This window comes from Peromyscus maniculatus, chromosome 10 (assembly GCF_049852395.1).
Source record: "Peromyscus maniculatus bairdii isolate BWxNUB_F1_BW_parent chromosome 10, HU_Pman_BW_mat_3.1, whole genome shotgun sequence".
In the NCBI taxonomy this organism is placed as follows: Eukaryota; Metazoa; Chordata; class Mammalia; order Rodentia; family Cricetidae; genus Peromyscus; species Peromyscus maniculatus.
Window position 1 is genome coordinate 4,222,772 of NC_134861.1, and position 21,838 is coordinate 4,244,609.

General features: G+C 41.0%; 1 protein-coding gene across 24 annotated transcripts in view; it reads right to left on the minus strand.

Moving 5' to 3' along the window:
* Nucleotides 1-718: 718 nt before the first annotated feature.
* The window catches only part of Grk4 (G protein-coupled receptor kinase 4), a 104,024-nt gene continuing 82,904 nt past the window's right edge, over nucleotides 719-21,838 (minus strand). For 14 of the 24 annotated variants that reach the window (XM_076546971.1, XM_076546968.1, XM_076546970.1 and 11 more), the window contains 6 exons: nucleotides 21,310-21,399; nucleotides 11,271-11,479; nucleotides 6,087-6,221; nucleotides 3,751-3,888; nucleotides 3,125-3,259; nucleotides 719-885 (listed from right to left, as the gene is read on the minus strand). In XM_076546971.1, the coding sequence (XP_076403086.1) occupies nucleotides 835-885; nucleotides 3,125-3,259; nucleotides 3,751-3,888; nucleotides 6,087-6,221; nucleotides 11,271-11,479; nucleotides 21,310-21,399 (758 nt within the window). In that variant the 3' untranslated portion in view covers nucleotides 719-834. Of the gene's footprint in view, nucleotides 992-3,124; nucleotides 3,260-3,750; nucleotides 3,889-6,086; nucleotides 6,222-11,270; nucleotides 11,480-21,309; nucleotides 21,400-21,838 lie in introns of all 24 variants that reach the window. The other 10 variants (XM_006985569.4, XM_076546962.1, XM_076546958.1 and 7 more) reach the window with 6 other exon arrangements.

Below are 21,838 nucleotides of genomic sequence, written 5' to 3' on the forward strand. Positions count from 1 at the left end.
ACTGGGGTCACAGAGGGATGGGTAGGTTTGGGGTAGGGCATGGGTCTTGTATATTCCAGGGTCTGATGGGGGGTTTTAGTGGGGGAGCCTGCCTGCAGGAGTCTTCCCTGCTGGCTGGCAACTGGGGACAAAATGGGTGGGGGCTCCCAGAAATTGGTTGTGTCCCAGGGCCTAGGTTCTAGAGGCAGGACTCTCTGGGTGGGAGAAGAGTCACTCACCTCTTGGTCCAATGAGAGCTGGCAGATTCTGTGTCTCAGGAAGTCACTCAAGTCACAGGGGGGTGGGTAGGTTTGGGGTAGGGCATGGGTCTTGTAGATTGCAGGGTCTGATGGAGGTTTTGGTGGGGGAGCCTGCCTGTAGGAGTCTTCCTTGCTTGCCAGCAACTGGGGTGAGATGAGTAGGGGTTCCAAGGGACTGGTTGTATGCAGGCAGGGGAGATTTAAAACAAAGGAAGGACCTATGATTCTGGGAGAGAGTTTTGAAATATCAATTTAAAAAGCAGCACTACAGGTCAGGAAGAACCTCAGCAAAATTCAGGGAAAACTGGACAGTGTGGGAAAGATATATAGGGACAGGACTTATGAAAACTGCTCAAATGCACAAGACATCCACACTTGGGAGCTTCAGGGCACACAGTGGTGTTCTCAGGCTTCTTCTTTAATACAGCTTCAGTAAAACGACAATGCAGATATTAATGTAGAAAATATATGAAAGCACATTATAAACAGTGTCATAGACTGTTTATTACAATTCATGGAAAGGACAAGACACTGAGTATGTGACAAGTTCCTTCTTAACACCAGGGCCTTGCTCTGTGGTCTGCACAGTGAACGGTCAGCGTTGTGTTGGCTCCCCCTCCTCACTGGGGACAATGTTCAGGCAGCCCTGCAACACACAGCACAACGGCCAGCCTCAGCCATGTCTCTAGTGCCAAGATGGCTTTGCTTTGCTTGAGTAGTCATGAGGTCCATAAGCATTGACTCAACCAACCCTGAGTCAAAAATATTCAGAAAAATTTTAAATCATATGACAATGCCATATGTATATTGCTTTATGTATTGTAAGTAATCTAGAGGTGACTTATGTAAACATTGTCCATTTATAAAAGAGACTTGAGCACTTTTAGACTTTGGCATCTTGGAACCAATCTCCAAAGATACCTAGGAACAAATGATATAATGTTCTAGAAACTGGGAGGATAGTAATTATGAGGCAGGCAAAAACTTTAAATGCATTTTTCTTATTTACTTCAAGAAATAGAATTCTAAATGTATTCCCAGCTACTCAGGAAGCTGAGCCAAAAGAATCTCAAATTCAAGATTAGCCCAGGCAACTTGGTAAAAGCCTGTTTCAAAAAGGTTTTAAAAACAAAAGGTGGAGGGTGCGGGGATATAGCTCAGGGTTAGAGTACTTATAGGTGTACACAAGGACCTAACTTCTATTCCTATACTGCTAAAAATAATTTTTAAAGGCATATGCTTAATTTGTATACAGAGATACTGCCTCAAGATGAGTTTTGCTGCTCTGTTACTGTTGCATGCTAAATCAAATTCAATAGTTGAATAAGTGCAGAAGACAAATGAGGCCCACTGGGTCTTTCACAAATAAGTACCACCATAAGAAGGTGCTTCACACTGTGCAACTATATTCTATCAGTGGAAAGCTCTCTAGTGGATGTCATTATATGCTCTGAATAAGGAGGGATGCCTAGGAGGACTTCACTGTATGTAGAAATAGACTGATTTGTTAAGTTCATATAGTTATACCCTAGTTGTGAAAGAAAATATGGTCATAACAACAACCACTTTGGGAGATTTTTACTACCAAAGTCTTGTTTTTCTATATTGAAAAAAATACAAATTAGGTTCTAGCAAACAATCTTTTAGTAAATTCCTCAAGAAATGATAAGTACAAGAAAAAGAAAAGAATTGATAGGTACAGGGGCTGGAGAGATGGCTTAGAGGTTAAGAGCAACCAACTGCTCTTCCAGAGGTCCTGAGTTCAATTCCCAACACCCACATGGTGGCTCACAACCATCTGTAATGAGATCTGCCGCCCTCTTCTGTATACATAATAATAATAATAAAAAGAATTGATAGGTACAAAGCAAAACAATCCACTCATAGGATGTTTTACTTGGTGAAATTATTTTCTAACCTCATCAGATGTGTTAGTACACACTTTTAATCCCAGCACTCAAGAGGCTGAGGCAGGAGGACCAGGAGTCCAGGTTCTTTATAACAAGTTCAAGGCCAGCTTTAGATACATGAGAAACAAACAAACAAAAATAATACTACTACAGAAAGTCTCTCCAAAGGATTTCCAATTTTAGAAGGGAACCTGCTTTTTCTGTGTAAGTGGACATGAGAGAACAGTGGCTGGAATCAGAACATGGAGAACTAAACATGTATTGTTTCTGGGAATTCCATCAGATGCTGACTTTTGAGTTAGGTCAAAATGCTTTCTTACAAAAACAAGAGGCAGCTTCAGTGCTAATAAGTCACTGCCTTGTGGATCAGAATAGTCTTCCCACCAACAGCATTGTGAATTTTTCTAGGTAAGCTTTAAATACAACCATATAGCTCTTAAACTATATGAAATCAATCTGAGTGTGTGTCTGTCTGTCTGTCTACCTGTCTCTTCCTCCTTTTCTTTCTTCTTCCTTCTCTCTGACAAGGACTCACTATGTAGTGAGCTGGCCTCAAACTCAGTGATTCTTCTACATCAGTCTCCTATGTGTGAGCTACAACCAGGCTGAAATTTCTTATATGAGGTGTTGCAGAAAGAAAAGAAAGTAACTGGTGGATGGTGGTACACACTTTTAATCCCAGTACTCGAGAGACAGAGGCAGGCAGATCTCTGAGTTGGAAGCCAGCCTGGTCTACAGACTGAGTTCCAGGACAGCCAGGGCTACACAGAGAAACCCTGTCTCAAAAAACAAAAACAAAAGGAAAGTGATGTTTTCCTTAGAAAATAGTTTCCTTTTGATATATATACACACATATGGAGGGGTGTGTAAACACACATGCCCACACCTGTTTCTCAGAACCAAACCTATGCAAATGTTCTACACTAAGCAACACCCTAGCCACAATAGTTTACTTTTTACAAAAGATTTTTTTACCCCTCTTCTGAAGAGTCTACGGAAGAAATTTCTCTTTGGTCTGAGAATGTCAGGACACAAATACTCTTTTTTACGTGATGGCGAATCTCCATCTTCCTCTTCATTGAGATCCTTGAAACATCCAGATTCAATCATCTGTATGCACAAAAGACAGGATAGAGCAGCTTTGGAGACACCATGAGGTCAGTGATCTCCCAGCATCATCAGCTCCCACCCAGCACCTGATCTCAATGTGGGGCACATCATGGTTCCTGGACTCTTGGTGTCTGACCTCCTCTGGGAATAAGTAAAGTGACCTCTTGTTCCCCTTTCTCCAAGTGTACCCCCACCCCCAAAAAAGCTAATTTCAATGGAGCCAAGCTGCCTTGCTTAGGAAGTATGACTCCAAGGTAGCAGGCAAATCCCAAGATCACCTTTGCCCACCTCTTGTAACTAGGACCAGAATAGCTGTCATGCTTCTGGAAGCTGCCGATATGGTCTTGGCTTACCCATGATCTAGTTCTCATGGTCAAGTCTTTTGCATAAATTTACTTTGCAGATCACACACACACACACACACACACACACACACACACACACACACAATTGTTGAAACTAGAAACCTCCTCTGCTAGAAAGAGTAGTACCTCGTTCTGCCAGGGGATGGTGACACTCCCTGTAGCAAATTCGGCATAGAAGATTTCATCATTGCTGTCCAGGCTGACTCCTTTCACTACAGAGAACTGCCCAATATCCAAGATATCCTTACAATAAACGGCCTGAGGCTGGGCACCAAGAACAAAGAGGGATCAACCTATGAGACAACTAGAATAACTTTTCTTTTTTTATTGTTTGGTTTTGTTTTCTTCTGGATTTTGAAACAGGGATTTATAGTCTAGGCTGTCCCTGAACTCACAATCTGGCTGCCTTGACCACCCCCAGGTGCTATATCTAGCTTATAAAAGATACTTTGTTTTTAATTTTCAGCTGCTGGGAATTGGACATACTGCCTGCACATGCTGGGTAAGAACTCTACAGCTTACCTACATTCCCAGTCCTAAAGCAACTCTGAGCTTCCTTAATTACAAAGAACGGGTGACACATAATCCTCCCTACCCTTTCAAACTAATTTTCTAATTTATGTCATGTATATTCTGTGACACAGCAGTTTCTGTGTCGCTTTTCTCAAGAAACTTTCAGTGTCACAGATCCTGTAGTGTCTCTTTCCAGTGCCCCCTACCACCACAGGTGTTCATATACACCTCATGAGGACCCCTTTTCTTCTCTGCAGCAGAAAATAGATTGCAAAGGCTGAAACTATAGAAGGATAGAATGGATTGATTCTGTTGGGACACAATATAAACAGGCATGGAGACCACTGGCTATGGGATCCACTAGTGACAATTTTTACCCCTCTTCTGGCCCTTAGCATCCTACTTACAAAGCACTTGCTTAGCATTTGGGTGAAAAGTAGAAGCAACCTTCTTGCTAGCAATTTCTCCTGTACGACTAGGGCCCAGGCCTGCAGGTTCTACCTTGGCACTGGCGTCCTCAGGAGCAAGAGATCAGACAAGCATCCAGGGTTGTCAAGGCCCAGGCCTCCATTCCTACAGAGTTTTACTTGCCCTTCTGGGACTAAGGAGAACACAAGGCACAGAACTCTGCAACTAAGGACTCGCCATCTACTACTACAAAATGCACTAACAGTCCTGAGGAGTCACTGCACTGTTTGCTGGGTTGAGCAAATGGTGAGTGCCATTACAGTAGTAGTCTGCAAAGTCACTGGTCAGCACTGTCTCTATTCTCATCTATCCCACAAAGTATAGGACGAAGGACTAGCAAATCCTCTCTGGGGACAGTCTAGGCCAAAAGCCCAGACCCATACAGCCCTACAAACTAAGAATCTTAATTCTGCAAGCAAAATGCCCAGAGTTTGCTGAATTGCCTTCAAATGGGGGTAATTTGTTTAAACCAAGAACATAGACAGTCTAGGATGGGCCCTGTTCAGGGTGTTCCCCCTCCCTTCCTACTTTTGACCCAAGCAGCCCCATCTCCAGACCTGACAGCTGTATGAAGTCCAGGTCATGCATGTTGCACTGTCAGGCAACACTTTCCCAGCATGCCAGCCAGTTTGTCTTCCAGCCTGTCTCTCCAGGCAGAGGCACTGCCTTGTCTACCTTGCTCTCCCTTTGCTTTCACACCTAGTGCTGTGCTGGAGATACTGGATATGCCCTGAATATCTCAAGTAGACATTAGCTCCAAGAAAGCAGTTACCACTATAATGAATACTATGGATATTAAGCAAACACATCAAGTTCTGAAGAAGTCTTACAAATAAAAATATCTCAATTTTAGCTCTGTCTTAATTCCACACAACAATAAAATTTAACATATCTTTCCATTTTTAGAATGTGTCTATAGCAGACGGCTAAGGGTATCTTCATTCAATTATCTTTACATCTTTAGTTCACTTATTATATGCCAGGCACTGACAAGTGCCAGGCCCTCCCTGTGCTTCTGGTGACCTTTTTTAAATATCAATGCATACTCCTGAGGAAGCACACAAATGACAGCTCCTGAGGGATGTACACTACACACTAAAGCAGCTATGTGGACTCAGTGCAATGAGTGAGCACAGGGATGGAGGTGAACCCAGCACTGAGATGTGAACAGAAACACTGGCACACAAAGAGCCTTGAAGAGCATGCCAAGGAGGTCTGAAATGGCACTGAGAATTAGGAGGACAGGAATTTGGCTATCCCAGTAGTGACAGACTGCACACCCCAGGCCTGGGAGCCAGAGAGCTACTAAAAGGTCTGCCTGAGGCTGTGGGGGTGGTGGGATATAGGCACAAGAAGAAGCAGAAATAACAGACCTCATAGAGCAGAACCCACATGCTGGCTGTATCAAGTGTGCTTTAACAAAAGACTGCTATGGGGATTGGTGTTCTTGGGGACCTAGCTATTCTGGGTAGCATACTTACATCAGGAATAAAAGGGGGATCTAACATATTTGCTTCCAGCCTGCTGAAGTTAATGTCCTTGAACACTGGGTGCTGCTTTACAGCAGCAGCTCCACCATGACAGCCTAGCCGATGACTTGGATCCTTGATAAGTAACTACACAAGAGAGAAACAATCAAGTGAAGCTATTAGGGTAGATACGTAAACTGCAAACTGTCCTCTTTAACAACCAAAGAAGTAGGGTGGCAGAGAGGGCATATATCCAACTAACTAGCCACTACAGTTTCCAAGTTATCTACTGGACTGTACAACGTCAGACCTAAGTATGTTATAGTTTCACAAAGGGTAAAACTCAAGTCTTCCTTGAGTGATCAAGAGATGGAAGCTTAAAGTGCTGTGCCTCATTGTGTACCCCTTTAATCTCAGTACTTGGGCAAAGGCAGGTGAATCTCTATGAGTTTGAGGCCAGCCTGGTCTACATAATGAGTTCTAGGCCAGCTAGTGCTACATAGACTCCGTCTAAAAGAAAAATGAAAACAAAACAAGAAAAACCCAGCAATTTGAATAAACTAATCCTCAAGTAAAAATGTTATAATAACTAAGGGACAATTATTAAGGAAATCATTTTAATGTTGCTGAATTTATAAAAAGAAGCCTTTATTCATTAGAGTACTAAGGACCCCAAGTGAGTCAAGAATTTAGTAAGCTTTCTCTTAGAAACTGTATATACTTAACTCTTTGTCTCTGTCTCTTTCCAGTCTCTAAAATCATCTCAGCTTTCCCCCTTTTGGTTTTATTTATATAATTGTGTGAGTGTAAGTACATGCCATAGTATGTGTGTGGAGGTCAGGAGACGGTTTTCCAGATCAGGAATCTCTCCTTGCCTTCTACCTTTTTGAGGTAGGGTACCTCATTGTTTCTGCTGCTGTGTTGTGTATTCTAGGCTGGCCCCACAAACTTACAGATGATCTCCTATCTCTACTACACGTTCTAACCTTAGGAGTACAGGGATTACAGATATGTGCTACCACATCTGGCTTTTGGCATAGATTCTGGAAATAAAACTCAGGTCATCAGGCTTATATGATAAATGTTTTAACTCACTGAACCATCTCCTGGGCCACTGGGTTTTTTCAAGACAGGGTCTTGTAACCTAAGTTGATTTTGAAGTCCTCATATGCATATCTGTACCTCCAGAGTGCTGGGGTTATAGACATGTGCCAACTACACACCAAACAGTCTCTTTCAAAAGTATTCTTAATGTGTCTATAACTGTCACAAATTCAAATAAGCTTTCCTCTATAATTACTATCAATAAAAAAAAAGATTGACCCAAATTCTTGTATACCCTCCTCTCTGCTCTTGGGCAAGTTACCCGTGTGTCCTTAGATGCTTTCCTACCATCCATCTATAGGAAATTTAACCCATTGTTTAAGAGCCAGTTGTTTCTCTTCACAGTAGTTACTGAGCATGATGGTTGATTTTAGCTGTTAAATAGACACAATCTAGAATCATCTGGAAAGGGAGTCTTAAAGAGAATTGTCCAGATTAGATTTACTTGTGTGCATTCTTTTTATTTTATTTTATTTTTATTTTTAACTTTTTATTTTATTTTAACTCATAATTTTTATAATTATTTTATATTACATTCTGACCAGTTTGCCCTCCCTCCACTCCTCCCAGTTTCCCTCCCATTTCCCCTCTCTCCAGATCCAATCCTTTCCATTTCCCTTCAAAAAAGGAAGAGAAGGAGGAGAAGGAGAAGGAGATGGAGAGGAAGAGGAAGAAGAGGAGGAGGAGGACAAGGAGGGGGGAAGAGCCAGGTGGTGGTGGCGCACACCTTTAATCCCAGCACTCGGGAGGCAGAGGCAGGCTGATCTCTGTGAGTTCGAGACCAGCCTGGGCTACAGAGTGAGTTCCAGGAAAGGTACAAAGCTACAAAGAGAAACCCTGTCTCGAAAAAACAAAAATAAATAAATAATAATAAATAAATAAATGAAGAAAATACGAAGAAAGAACAGGCCTCCCAGGGGTATCAACTGAACACAGCATAACAAATTACAGTAAGACTAGTCACAAACCCTCATATCAAGGCTGGATGAGGCAACCCAATTAGGAGGAAAAGGGTCCCAAGTGCAGGACTTGAGGGTATTCTTGTGAGGGATTTTCTTAATTGAATTCATTGAGATAGGAAGTCCCACTCTTAATGTAGACTGCACCATTTCATGGTCTGGATCCTGGACTGAATGGAGATAGGCAGATGAGAACTGGTATGTCTGTATTAATTCACTGGTCTTTGCTGTTGAAGGTAAATGTGATGTGACTAGTTGCTTCAAGTTCCAGCTGCCTTGACTTCCCTGTGGTGACAGACTATAACCTGCAATTATGAGCTAAATAACGCTTTCTCCCCTAAGTTGTTTTTATCACAGCAATAGGAAACAAACTGAGACAAGGACTATGTATCTTGACAACTTACCTTCATTACTTGATTTTATCCTCACAGCATCTTGTCTCACCTGCATCTTACAGACAACAGACTGAGGCTTAGAGAGGTAAGATATAGGATGCTAAGACTAGGCTAATTGCAAAGCTAACCTACTTACAAAAGCTGTTTTTTAGTTTAACTGGGCAGTGGTGGCACACCCCTTTTATCCTAGCTCTTGGGAGGCAGAGGCAGGTGAATCTGCGTTCAAAGCAAGCTTGGTCTACAGAGCAAGTTCCAGAATGGCCAGGGCAACACAGAGAAACCCTGACAAAAAAAAACAACAATAACAAAAAGCTGTCCTTTGCTCAGAGTCTACATTCTTCCCCAGTGCCTCTAGAATAAGAATTTTATCCTTGGAACCCTTGGACCCTTCTTTAACTTAAGTTTAGAGTACCCAAATTCTGCCTGTTAGTCATTCTTAAGGATGTAGGCCTAAGATTAAATTGTGAGCTCCTTGGGGCCAGGCTCCATCTCTGCTTTCACATTACAGCTCTGTCAGTGTCCCATATACGGCAAGCACTCAGTCGATATTTACAAAGCTGAATGTAAAAGAAGCTTGGTCAAAACACTGTGAAATGCTGTCAGCTACAAGCTGAGTAGGCTAGCTGGGAAAAAAGCCAGAAAGATCCCACGGCTCAGTGACAAATCGGTAACACTCATCATTTTATATATGGGAACAAAATAAAGGCGCCCCAAATAATTGTTCCCCAGATAGTATCAACTCACACAAGTTACCAGTATAGTTCAGTAATAGGCACAATTGTTGGCCATTCTCACATCCACATAGGCCTAGCCCTTTATCTCCTATTCTGCCAAGCCACTCTCTCCCCGAGTCACAAGCTAGGTTCTTCAGGGCCAGCACAGCCTCATCAGCTGCTTTTCAAAATGTTTCTTGTCTGTGTATCCCCCCAATGTTCCAACCCTAGGCTGGGGTGCCTCAATTCCAACAACCCACAGCTCACACTTGGCTATAATCACCACTGTCTTTTTCTTGCCTTTCCTTCTGTCACTTTTCTTCATCAACTTAAGATTGTATGATCCAGTATTCAGTTCTCTTTTGCACCCAGCCAGCTTCCCTGCATGTCTTCATTCCTGATTCATACCTGCCTAGCCAAACTGTAGAGCCCGGCAAAGATAGCTCTCTACTGTCTCTGGGCCCATGTCCCTGCACAGAGCAGGGCAGGAACAAGACACCAATGGGTTATGGACAGTATCTCCCTATGCATGCACTTGATGCCTATGAGGAAGACTCTTGCACTCCCCAGCTCTTCGGCTTCATGTTCTCTAAATGGTGCTTCATACCTTACCTGAACCCATACTTGCAACATTTCTCTCCATACTTGCCCCCATGATGCTGAGGGCTTAAGAAGACAAAAGTTCCTTTTTGGAAGTCCCACAATGAATCTGCCATTTGCACTGCCCCCAAACTATGAGAGGGAACTACTCACATCTTCCCTTGTACACTAGTGCCTCTCTCTCCCCTCCTCAAGGCTTTTGATCTAACAATTACACTTCTCCACACAAGTGCTCAAGTTTCCCCCTATTCAGTGTTGCTGCTCTGTCAGTTTAGGATTCAGTCTTGACCCCTTTTCTCTACTTCAGCAACTCCTACAAGGTCCCCCCAGAATCTGAGCATTTCTCACATCTGCTCTTCTATCCATGCCACACCTACATTCACATTTCTTTCAGCTCTTTGGCCCCAAACCCTCCCAACTACGGTGTCTCATCAGCCCCCATGCTCTGGTTTCTCTGGCAGCCGGCACATTTGTAGTATTTGTTCTGTTTACTATTAATGGCTACCAAACCTGCAACAGAATGAGAACACCAGAAGAGTCAGGACTTCCCTCTGTTTACTCACGGCTGTATTCCTAGTGCCTAGGATAGTATTAGGAACATAGAAGATGCTCAGTGATTCCTTGTTGAAAGAAAAATTTTAAAGGACAGGTCTCAAGAGAAAAAAAAAAGCCTATAGGTACTGTTTTAAAGTAAGCAAGTGACAAATGTTAGTATAGGCAGCCAACAGTTGATTAAAAAAAAAAAAAAAACCAGCCCTGAGGGCAGACAGCACACAATTGCTACTAGCTCATTCTATAGTTATGGCTTAGGACTTGATTTCTGGCATCACTGTGTCACATGAAAGGTGAAGGCCCTAACACAATAATCAAATCTGTAAGGTACATGTCAGTCGGGCCCATGCAGGCCTTCAAGTAAGAGTATCTGTGATGATTTAAAGAAAAAGAAATTGGCAGAGACAATCTTCCCATTTCAAAATACATTACAAATGATTTTAGATTGAATTTCACATAGAATGAGTCAATGAACCAGACTCAGCAGCTGTTTTCTGGAAACAGAGTAACTTGGTATCATTCTTCCTTTCAGTAATGTCAATACAGAAGGAGAGTCGTGAATTTTCCTCTGCTTTGCTCTGGTTGATCAGTCATTTCCCAAGCCTGGGTGGAGAACTTTGATCTCTGCTTTCCTTATCTGCCTGAGATGAAATTCCAGGCAAGAGCATCAGGAAGGAGGTTGGTTACTGAGAGGCCTGGCTGAGCTCACCTGCACCTGGGTCTTGCTGTTGAACCAGGGTTTAGAAGCTGGGAAGTGGGTGGCTGCCCTGCTTCTAAAGACTGCTTACCTACTTGACTACTGCCTTCTGAACCATCAAAAGAACAAGATGAATTGAGTCAATCGTTTTCCTATCTCTGTGGAACCTGACTCACCATGCTGCAAATAGACTTGGCATCCTCTGAAAACTTCTCAGAGTACTCCTCAGTTTCATTCCTCACTCTTCTTTCCACTTCCTCCCGGCTGACTTTTTCTTTATATTTTTTGAATGGAGAGTGTCCTTCAATCATTTCATATAACAGACAGCCAAGTCCCCACCAATCAGGACCAAATGTATACTTTTCATTATTGATAATTTCTGGAGCTACATAACAAATAAGAAAAAATTTAATTAAATTTTAGTTTTAAATATTCTTATGATTAGTTCCAAGTAATGCATTGTTAATTTAATGTTTGTTACAACATGATCTAAGAAACTTAAAAACATGCTAAGTTAAAAAACCACACAGGATCAAAAAAAAAAACCAAACATCATATGATTATATTATATGAAATACATGGAATATACAAATACAGAGAGACTGAATATAAATTCATGGTTGAAAGGCCTGGGAATAGAAAGTGAGGAATAGGGGGTGGTTGATAACAGGTCATTAAAATTTGAACTGATTAAAGAAAGTTCTGGAATTAGATAAAGTAATGGTAATGATGGATGCACAACTGTGTAAATGGACTGCCATGGAATAATCCTCTTGCACACTGTAAAGATTTGTCACTCGAACTGATTTAATAAAACACTGACTGGCCAGTAGCTGGCCAGGAAGTTAGGTGGGAAAGCCAAACTGAGAATGCTGGGAAGGAGGGCAGAGTCAAGGAGTTACCAGCCAGATGCAGAGGAAGCAAAATGAGAATGCCATACTGAGAAAAGGTACCAAGCCATGTGGCTAAACATAGATAAGAATTATAGGTTATTTTAAGTGTAAGAGCTAGTTAGTAATAAGCCTGAACTACCAGCTGAGCATTTATAAGTAATATTAAGCCTCAGAGTCAATTATTTAAGAAGCAATGCCTGGTATTTGGGAACAGGCAGGCAGGAGAGAAACTTCTGCCTACAATGGACTAATATCCACTGAATCATATACTTCAAATAGTTGGATTCTTTGATGTGTAAAGGATAATTGAAACAGTGTCTATGTATCTATACTGGATAAACTTGACTGCTGCAGGGTAGGTAATATGGTAAAATGGTACTGGAAAGAAAGCTTGCCTCCTGGGGGTGCTCCCTCCACTCGAATGTTCCCATGGGTGCCTCAAGTGCAGTGTCATCTGTTCCCAAGTCAGAAGAAACCCCAGAAACCTGCAAGGGGAGGAATGTCAGGCTCTGAGAGACCCACCATGCACTTAGGAGCTACCAAGACTAGGCTGGCATTGCCCATACATCTTTGGAATAATCTGAACATGATTAATTTCCCAGGGATTATGTGGGTAGGATTTGTGTGCCCACATGGGATGCTAGCTGCATGAGGAGTCCTGTGGCCTTACCTGACTCTGCCCTCACGAAACCACATAAATTTGGTGATGGGGTCTATGGGCACTACTTCTCATTTATAAAAAGAGGGCTGTAGATTAGAAAAATCCTCAGACAGTCTAGATCAGTGGTTCTTAACCTGTGGGCTGCAATCCCTTTGGGGGTTGACTGACCCTTTCAACAGTGGTTTCCTAAAACCATTGGAAAGCACAGGTATTTATGTTACAATTCATAAGAATAGCAAAATTACAGTTACAAAGTAGCAACAAAAATAATTTTATGGTTGAGGAACTATATTAAAGGGTCATAGCATTAAGAAGGTTGAGAACCACTTCTCTAGATCCTCAAAACAATTACAAAGATGCTGGGTTAAATTTTAACATTTAGATAACATTTGAAAGTAATGGAGTTAATATTAGGAAACAGCCATTCTTTAGGGAAGTAGCATCAGTTGTCATCTAACAATCTGAGCACTCATGGGCTCAAATGCTGCTGCACAGACAACTCAGGTGTCGGGATTTTTTTTAGCCTGTTTCACCAATTACTTTGTAAATCAGAGTTCCTTAATTTGTTTGTTTTTTTGTTTTGGGGAACAGGGTTTCTCTAGGTGGCTTTTAGCTGTCCTGGAACTCTCTCTGTAGACCAGGCTGGCCTTGAACTTGCAGAGATCCGCCTGCCTCTGCCTCTCGAGTGTACCACCACTGCCCAGCATAACCAATATTTTTTAATGGTGTCTCAGTTACCTCTCCTCTGTACCATATGTCCGATTTGCTCCATGTCTCCCTGGCATCTCCCTGACTCTCTTCTTCCCAGAGTTCTCTCTCTCCCTGGAAATCCTGCCTATTCTCTTCTGTCAGCTCTTTATTATACCAATCACAGTGATACATATTCATAAAGTGTAAATAAATACTCTGCAACACACTGACAGTGGGAGACTTCAATACCACACCCTCACAAAAAGATAGGTCATCTGGAAAAAAACTAAACAGAAAAATGCCAGAGATATTTGTTATAAAACAAATGAACCTATTAGATATTTACTGAACATTTTACCCAAACACAAAAGAATATACCTTCTTCTGTGCACCCCATGGAACTTTCTCCAAAATTGACCACATACTTTGACCCAAAGTAAATCTCAACAGACACAAGAAAATTGAAATAATTCCCTTTATGCTACCAGACCACTATAGATTAAAGCTGGATATCAACAACAACAGAAATCTTACAACTCATGGAAACTGAACAGCTATCTACTGAATGAAAAAATGGTCAAGAAAGAAAGAAAGACTTTCTAGAATTGAATGAAATGAATACACATCATATCCAAATTTATAAGATACAATAGAAGATGAAAGTTTGTAGCCCCAAGTTTAAAAACAAAAAAAACGAAGAGATCTCATACTCGAAACTTAATAGCACACTTGAAAGCTCTAGAACAGCATTTCTCAATCTCTGGGTCTTACATTACAATTCATAACAGAAGTATCAACAAAATAATTTTATGGCAAAGGGTCACTACAACATGAGGAACTATATATTAAAGGGTCACAACATTAGGAAAGTTGAAAACCACTGCTCTAGAACAAAAAGAAAAAATCACACCCAAAAGGAGTAGATGGCAAGAAATAATAACTAAAGATTGAAATCAATAAAATAGATACAGAGAAAACAATACAAAGAATCAATGAAACAAAAAGTTGGTTCTTTGGGAAAAAAAAAAACAGTAAAACTGATAAACCCTTATCCAAATTAACTAAAAGGCATGAGAGAGACAATATCCAAATTAACAAAGTCAGAAGGGTAAAGGGGGACAAAACAAGAGACAGTGAGGAAATCCAGAGAATCATAAGGACAAAAATCTGTCCTCTACAAAACTGGAAAATCTAAAAGGAAGGGATAATTTTCTCAATATATACCACTTACTAAAGTTACATCAAGATCAGATAAGTCATTTAAACAGACCTATAGCCCCACAGTGAAATAAAAGCAGTCATATAAAGATGGCTCAGATGGCCGGGCGGTGGTGGCGTATGCCTTTAATCCCAGCACTTGGGAGGCAGAGGCAGGCAGATCTCTATGAGTTCGAGGCCAGCCTGGTCTACAAAAAGAGTTCCAGGAAAGACGCAAAGCTACACAGAGAAACCAAAAAACCAAACCAAAAAAACAAAGCAAACAAAACAAAACAAAACAAAAGATGGCTCAGATGCCAGATGGTAATGGCACATGCTTTTAATTCCAGAACTCGGGAGGCAGAGGCAGGCAGATCTCTGTGAGTTCAAGGCCAGCCTGGGCAACAGAGTGAGTTTCAGGAAAAGGTGCAAAGCTACACCAAGAAACTCTGTCTCGAAAAAAAAACATAGATAGATAGATAGATAGATAGATAGATAGATAGATAGATAGATAGATAGATAAATGGATGAATGGATGAATGAATAAACAAATAAAAGATGGCTCAGTAGTTAAGAGCACTGACTGCTATCCCAGAAGACCCAGGTTTAATTCCCAGCATCCATGTGTCAGCTCACAACTATCTAGCTACAGTTCCAGGGGATCCAGCACCCTCACACAGACATACATGCAAGCAATAACATCAATGTACATTTTAAAAAACGTTTCCTAAACAACAACAACAACAACAACAACAACAACAACAAAATAAAAAACCCCAGGCCAGATGATTTTAGTGCAGAATTCTACTCAATTTTCAAAATAAAAGTTAACACCAATATTTCTCAAATTATTCCATAAAATAGAAACAAAAGGTACATTGCCCAATTTGTTCTATGAGACCACAGTTATCCCGTTGTCCAAACCACAGAAAGCTTCAACAAAGAAAGAAAATTACAGACCAATTGCCCTTATGAACATAGATGTGAATATACTCAATAAAATACTTGCAAACCAAGTCCAAGAACACATCAAAAAGATCATTCACCATGACTGTCTTAGGGTTTCTACTGCTATGAAGGGACAACATGGCCATGGCAACTCTTATAAAAGAAAATATTTAATTGAGACTGGCCTACAGATTTAGATTTAATGGACTAACTAATAAGGTTAGTCCATTATCATCAATGGTGGGGCATGGCGACAGGCAGGAAGACATGGTGCTAGAGAAGGAGCTAAGAGTTCTACATCTTGATCTGCAGACAGTAGAAGGAGACCTGTGTGCCACTCTGGGCATAGCTTGAGCATATAAGGCTTCAAAGCCCATCCCCATAGTGACACTCTTCCTCCAACAAAGCCACGCCTCTTAATAGTGCCACTCCCTATGGGCCAAGCATTCAAACACATGAGTCTATGGTGGTGCATAACTATGCAAACCACCACAATGATCAAGTAAGCTCCATCCCAGAGATGCAGGGATGGTTCAATATATGAAAATCAATAAATGCAATCCACTATATAAACAAACTGAAAGAAAAAAGCCAAATGATCATCTTATTAGATGCAGAAAAGAAGGCCTTTGACAAAATCCAACATTCTTTCATGATAAAAGTCTTGGAGATATTAGGAATACAAGGGACATACCTAAACATAATCAAGGAAGTTTATAGCAAGCCTATAGCCAATATCAACTTAAATAGAGAGAAACTTGAAGCAATTTCACTAAAATCAGGAACAAAACAAGGTTGTCCACTTTCTCCATACCTGTTCAATATAATACCTGAAGTCTTAGCTAGAGCAATAAAACAACTGAAGTAGATTAAGGGGACACAAATTGGAAAGGAAGAACTTAAGGTATCTTACAGATGATATGATAGTATACATAAGAGAGCCCAAAAATTCCACCAGAGAACTCCTGTGGCTGATAAACACTTTCAGCCAAGTAACTGGATACAAAATTAACTCACAAAAATCAGTAGTCCTCCTACATACAAATGACAAACAGATTGAGAAAGAAATAAGGAAACAACACCTTTCACAATAACTTCAAATAATATAAAATATCTTGAGGTAACTCTAAGCAAGTGAAAAACTTATACAATAAAAAAAGTCTTTGAGCAGGGCGGTGGTGGCGCACGCCTTTAATCACAGCACTTGGGAGGCAGAGGCAGGCGGATCTCTGTGAGTTCGAGGCCAGCCTGGTCTACCAAGTGAGTTCCAGGAAAAGGCGCAAAACTACACAGAGAAACCCTGTCTCGAAAAACCAAAAAAAAAAAAAAAAAAACCAAAAAAAAAAAACCAACAAATCTTCAAGGAAAAATTGAAAAAGATATCAGAAGATGGAAAGATCTCCCATGCTCATGGGTCAGTAGGATGAACACAGTAAAAATGTCCATCCTATTAAAAGCAATCTATAAATTCATTGCAAGCCCCATCAAAATTCCAGCACAATTCTTCACAGGCCTTAAAATCACAATTCTCAATTTCATATGGAAACACAAAAACCCAGGATAGCTAAAACAATCTTGAACAACAAAAGAACTGCAGGAGGTCTCACCATTTCTGATCTTAAGCTATACTACAAGGCTATAGTGATAAAAACTACATAGTATTGGCACAAAAACAGAAACGCTAATTAATGGAATTGAATGGAAGACCCAGACATATACCCAACACCTATGGACACTTGATTTTTTTTTTTTATAAAGAAGACAGAAATACACACTGGGAAAAGTCAGCATCTTCAACAAATGGTGCTGGTCAAACTGGATGGCTGCATGTAAAAGAATGCAAATAGAGTCATACTTAGCACCCTGCACAAAACTCAACTCCAAATGGATCAAAGACCTCAACATAAAACCAGGTACACTGAACCTGATAAAAGAGAGATTGGGGATTAGCCTTGAACACATTGGCACAGTAGATGACTTTCTGAAAAGAACACCGATAGTGAAGGCACTAAGATCATCAATTAAATGGGACCTCATGAAACTAAAAAGCTTCTGCACAGCAAAGGACACCAACATTTGGTCAAAGTGGCAGCCTACAGAATGAGAAAAGATTTTTACCAACTTGACATCTGATAGAGGGAAAATATTCAAAATATATATAGAGAACTCAAAACAAAACCAATATAAAAAACAAGTAACCTAATTTAAAAATGGGTACAAATCTAAACAGAGAATCCTCAATAGAGGAAACTCCAATGCTGAGAAATACTTGTAGAAATGTTCAACATCATTAGCCGTCAGGGAGATGCAAACCAAAACTACTTTGAGATCCTATCTTATACCTGTCAGAATGGCTAAGACCAATAATACAAGTGTCAGATCCTTCTGGCAAGGATGTGGAGAAAGGGGAACACTACTCAGTTGCTGGTAGAAGTGAAAACTTGCACAGCCACTATGGAAATCAGTATAGTGGTTCCTCAGAAAGATGGGAATTGATATACTTCAAGATCCAGCTATACCATTCTTGGGTATATATATACCCAAAGGATGCTCCATCCTACCACAAGGACACTTGCTCAACCATGTTCACTGCTGCTCTATTAATAATAGCTGGAAGTTGGAAACAGCCTAGATGTACCTCAATAGAAGAATAGATGAAGAAAATATGGTACATTTACACAATGGAGTACTACTCAGCTTTAAAAAAAAAAGACATCAGGAAATTTGCAGGCAAGTGGATGGAACTAGAAAAAATTAACCCTTGGAGCCAGGCAATGGTAGCACATGTATTTAATACCAGCACTCAGGAGGCAGAGGCAGGCAGATATCTGTGAGTTTGAGGCCAGCCTGGACTACAGAGCTAGTTCCAGGACATCCAGGACTGTTACACAAAGCAACCTTGTCTCAAAAAAACAAAACAAAACAAAAAAATCATCCTGCATGAGGTAACTCAGAACGAAAAAGATAAATATGGTAAATTTACTTGTGTCTGGATATTAGCCATTAGATAAATGATAGCCAAGCTACAATCCATAGGCCCAGAGAGGTTAGGCATAGAGGAAAGGACTAGAGAAGACATACGGATCTCCCTGGGAGGGGGAAATACAACAGATTTTATACATGGACTGGATCAGAGGTTTGGGAGTGAATGGGAGAATCAGGTAGAAAGAGGGAGGGGAAATAGAATTGAAGGAGGGAATGAGAGGAGAGACAGCTAGAACTGAAGTGCATTTGAGGCAGGAATTGAAACCTAGTGCAGTGGAAACTTTCTATAATATAAGAAGGCAATCTCAATGAAGTCTCCAAATAAATGAGGGAGTCAGAATCCCTAATGGCCATCTCTTGTCACTAAAGCTTCCAGTGCCAGGACTGAGTTTCATCCAATTGAGTTGTTAGCTGAAAGGGTCCCATGGAAACCCCCAAACAGCCCAGGCTGTTGCCAAGATAATAGGTTGCTCTCCACAAAGTGACAGCAAGGCCCCACTGCTGAAGACAACACCCACACAACTCACTGAAAACAGAAAGATCAAGATGGTGCCTACATAGAACCTTTATCCCCACGTTCTAGTGTCTATGACATGGAACTGTACTCTGCAGGCTACCAAAAGAGAAAAGCAAACAGCAGCCCAACCACAAAAACTTTGATCTACAATCTGTTCTGCCTGCAAAATATGCTAGGGCGCCAGGCAGTGGTGGCACACGCCTTTAATCCCAGCACTTGAGAGTCAGAGGCAGGTGGATCTCAGTGAGTTGGAGGCTAGCCTGGTCTACAAATTGAGTATTGAGTTTCAGGACAGCCAGGACTGTTACACAGAGAAACCCTGTCTCGAAAAACCAAAAACAAACCAACCAACAAACAAAAACCTAAGGCAATAGTGTCACAAGCCTTGTGGGAGTAACAAACCAATGTCTGATCTGACTTAAGGCCCACTGCCTGAGACGGAACCCATACCTGACACTGCTTAAGTGACCAAGAAATAGCATCTAGATAACCCAGAGACCTAGGGTAAAACCAAATACAACTGGTTAAAAAAAAGTAACAATAAAATAACTCCTAATAATATTCTGCCATACTCATAGTTCAGTGCCTTTCCAGCCATCATGAAAGAGGCTTCCTCCTGCCACAGAAGGGAACAAATACAGAGACCCACAGTCAGACATTACACACACACACACACACACACACACACACACACACACACACACACACACGGCACGGGGGGGGGGGGGGAAAGGGAGAGGGAAAAGGAGAGGGAGGGGGAGAGGGAGGGGGAGAGACAGAGACAGAGAGACTTTGAAACACAAAGCTCTAAATGAGATGTCTCCATCAAATCCCTCTCCTCAGAGCTCAGGAAACCACTAGGAAGAAGAGGAAGAAGAAGCTGGAGACAGAAGAGATAGAAGACACCAGGAGACCAAGGACCTCTAAAACAACTGAGCAAATCTCATATGAACTCCTAGAGATTGAAGCAGCAATCACAGGGCCTACATGAGTCTGCACCAGGTTCTCTGCATATATATATATTACATTTTCCTTTCTTTCTTTCTTTCTTTCTTTCTCTCTCTCTCTCTCTCTCTCTCTCTCTCTCTCTCTCTCTCTCTCTCTCTCTCTCTCTCTCTCTCGGGGGGGGGGGGGGGGGGGAGGGTTGGTTTTTCAAGAAAGAGTTTCTCTGTGTAGCCCTAGCTGTCCTGGAACTCACTCTGTAGACCAAGCTGGCCTTGAAACTCAAGAGATCTGTCTGTCTCTGCCACTCAAGGATTAAAGGCACACACCAACACCACCTGGCCCTCTGCATATTTACTACAGTTTTCAGTTTAGTACTTTTATGGGACTTGTGTAAACAAGTGAGTCTCTGATTCTTGTACCTTTTCTTGGGGCTCTTTTATTATTCTGTTGGCTTGGGCTTGTTCAACTTCAACATGATGGTTTTCATTTTATCTTATATTTTATTTTGTTGTTATCTCCTAGAAGCCTGTTCTTTTCTAATGAGAAACAGAAAGAGAGTAGATCAGGATAGGAGAGGAGGTGGGGAGGAATTGGGAGAGAAGCAGAGGGAGAGGAAACTGTATTCAACTGTACTCAGATTATTTTGTATGAAAAAAGAATCTATGTTTAATAAAAGGGGGGAAAGAATTCAGAAGGTGCTGGCACATGCCTCCAGTACCAGCACTAGGGAGGCAGAGGCAAGTGGATCTCCCAATTCAAGGTTAGCCTGGTCTACAGAGTAAGTTTCAGGAGAGCCAGGTCTACACTGAGAAACCCTGTTTTGAAAAAAAAAAAAATGGGGAGGGGGCAGAAAAAAAAATGACTATTAGCCAAGCATGGTGATACACACCTGTAATCCCATTTATCACCACGTTTGCTCTCCAAAATACTTGTTCTTTTAAAATTAAATTTATACATAGTCATTGTTTTCAGTCCTGAAGAACGTGAACTGTTGTGTTTGTATATAAAGTATCACGGTGATAATTAGCTTTATTAAAGGCTATCTCAGGGGCTGGCAAGATGGCTCAATGAGTAAAAGTGCTTGCCTTAAAACCTGACTTATCTGAGTTTTATGAAAGAAATGACTCACTTGAGTTGTCCTCTGATTTCCACATGTGCTCTCTGGCATGCTCATATGTACACATACAGATACACAATAATAAATAAATGCAATACAAATATTTTTAATTAATATGTTTCAATGTGACATTACTTTTATGGCTTAATGAGTGAGGTCTATACTATTAAAGTAAATGAAAAGCTTTTTTTTCTCTGGGTTCTGGAGCACTGGGCCACCTGACAGGAAAGGATAAGGTCCACCAAAGGCATCTTTCACTTACACATGTAGCCAACAGTACCAACTCTTCCTCGAACCAGCTCCCCTTCTGGGACTTCCAGAGCTAGACCAAGATCTGAAATTCGGATGTGTCCTGTGTGTGTTAAAACACAATGTACAGATCATGGGAAGAAGTAACAGCATTTTAGTAACAATTTTAACTGGGAGGCAAAGTCCATCTAAAAAGTATTGATGAGGGCTGAGGATATAGCTCAGTAGTAGAACATTTGCCCAGCATATTCAAAGCTCTGAATTTCAGACCCGTGCTACAAAATACACACACATACCAAATATGTATTAAAAAATAGCAGTATCTAAAAGTTACATTTAACCTTTACACATGTAATGAAATTTCATATAGCACATTGAGTTTCACTAACAGTAAGAAATTAGATTTATACTTGAAGAAGCCCTTTAACAGTTTATCACCAGATAAAAACAGAGGTACGATATTTATTATTTTCTTATAACTACCAGTGGAAATAATGAAATTAAGACCCTTTACTTAAAGACCTTGACTATGAAAATGTTTT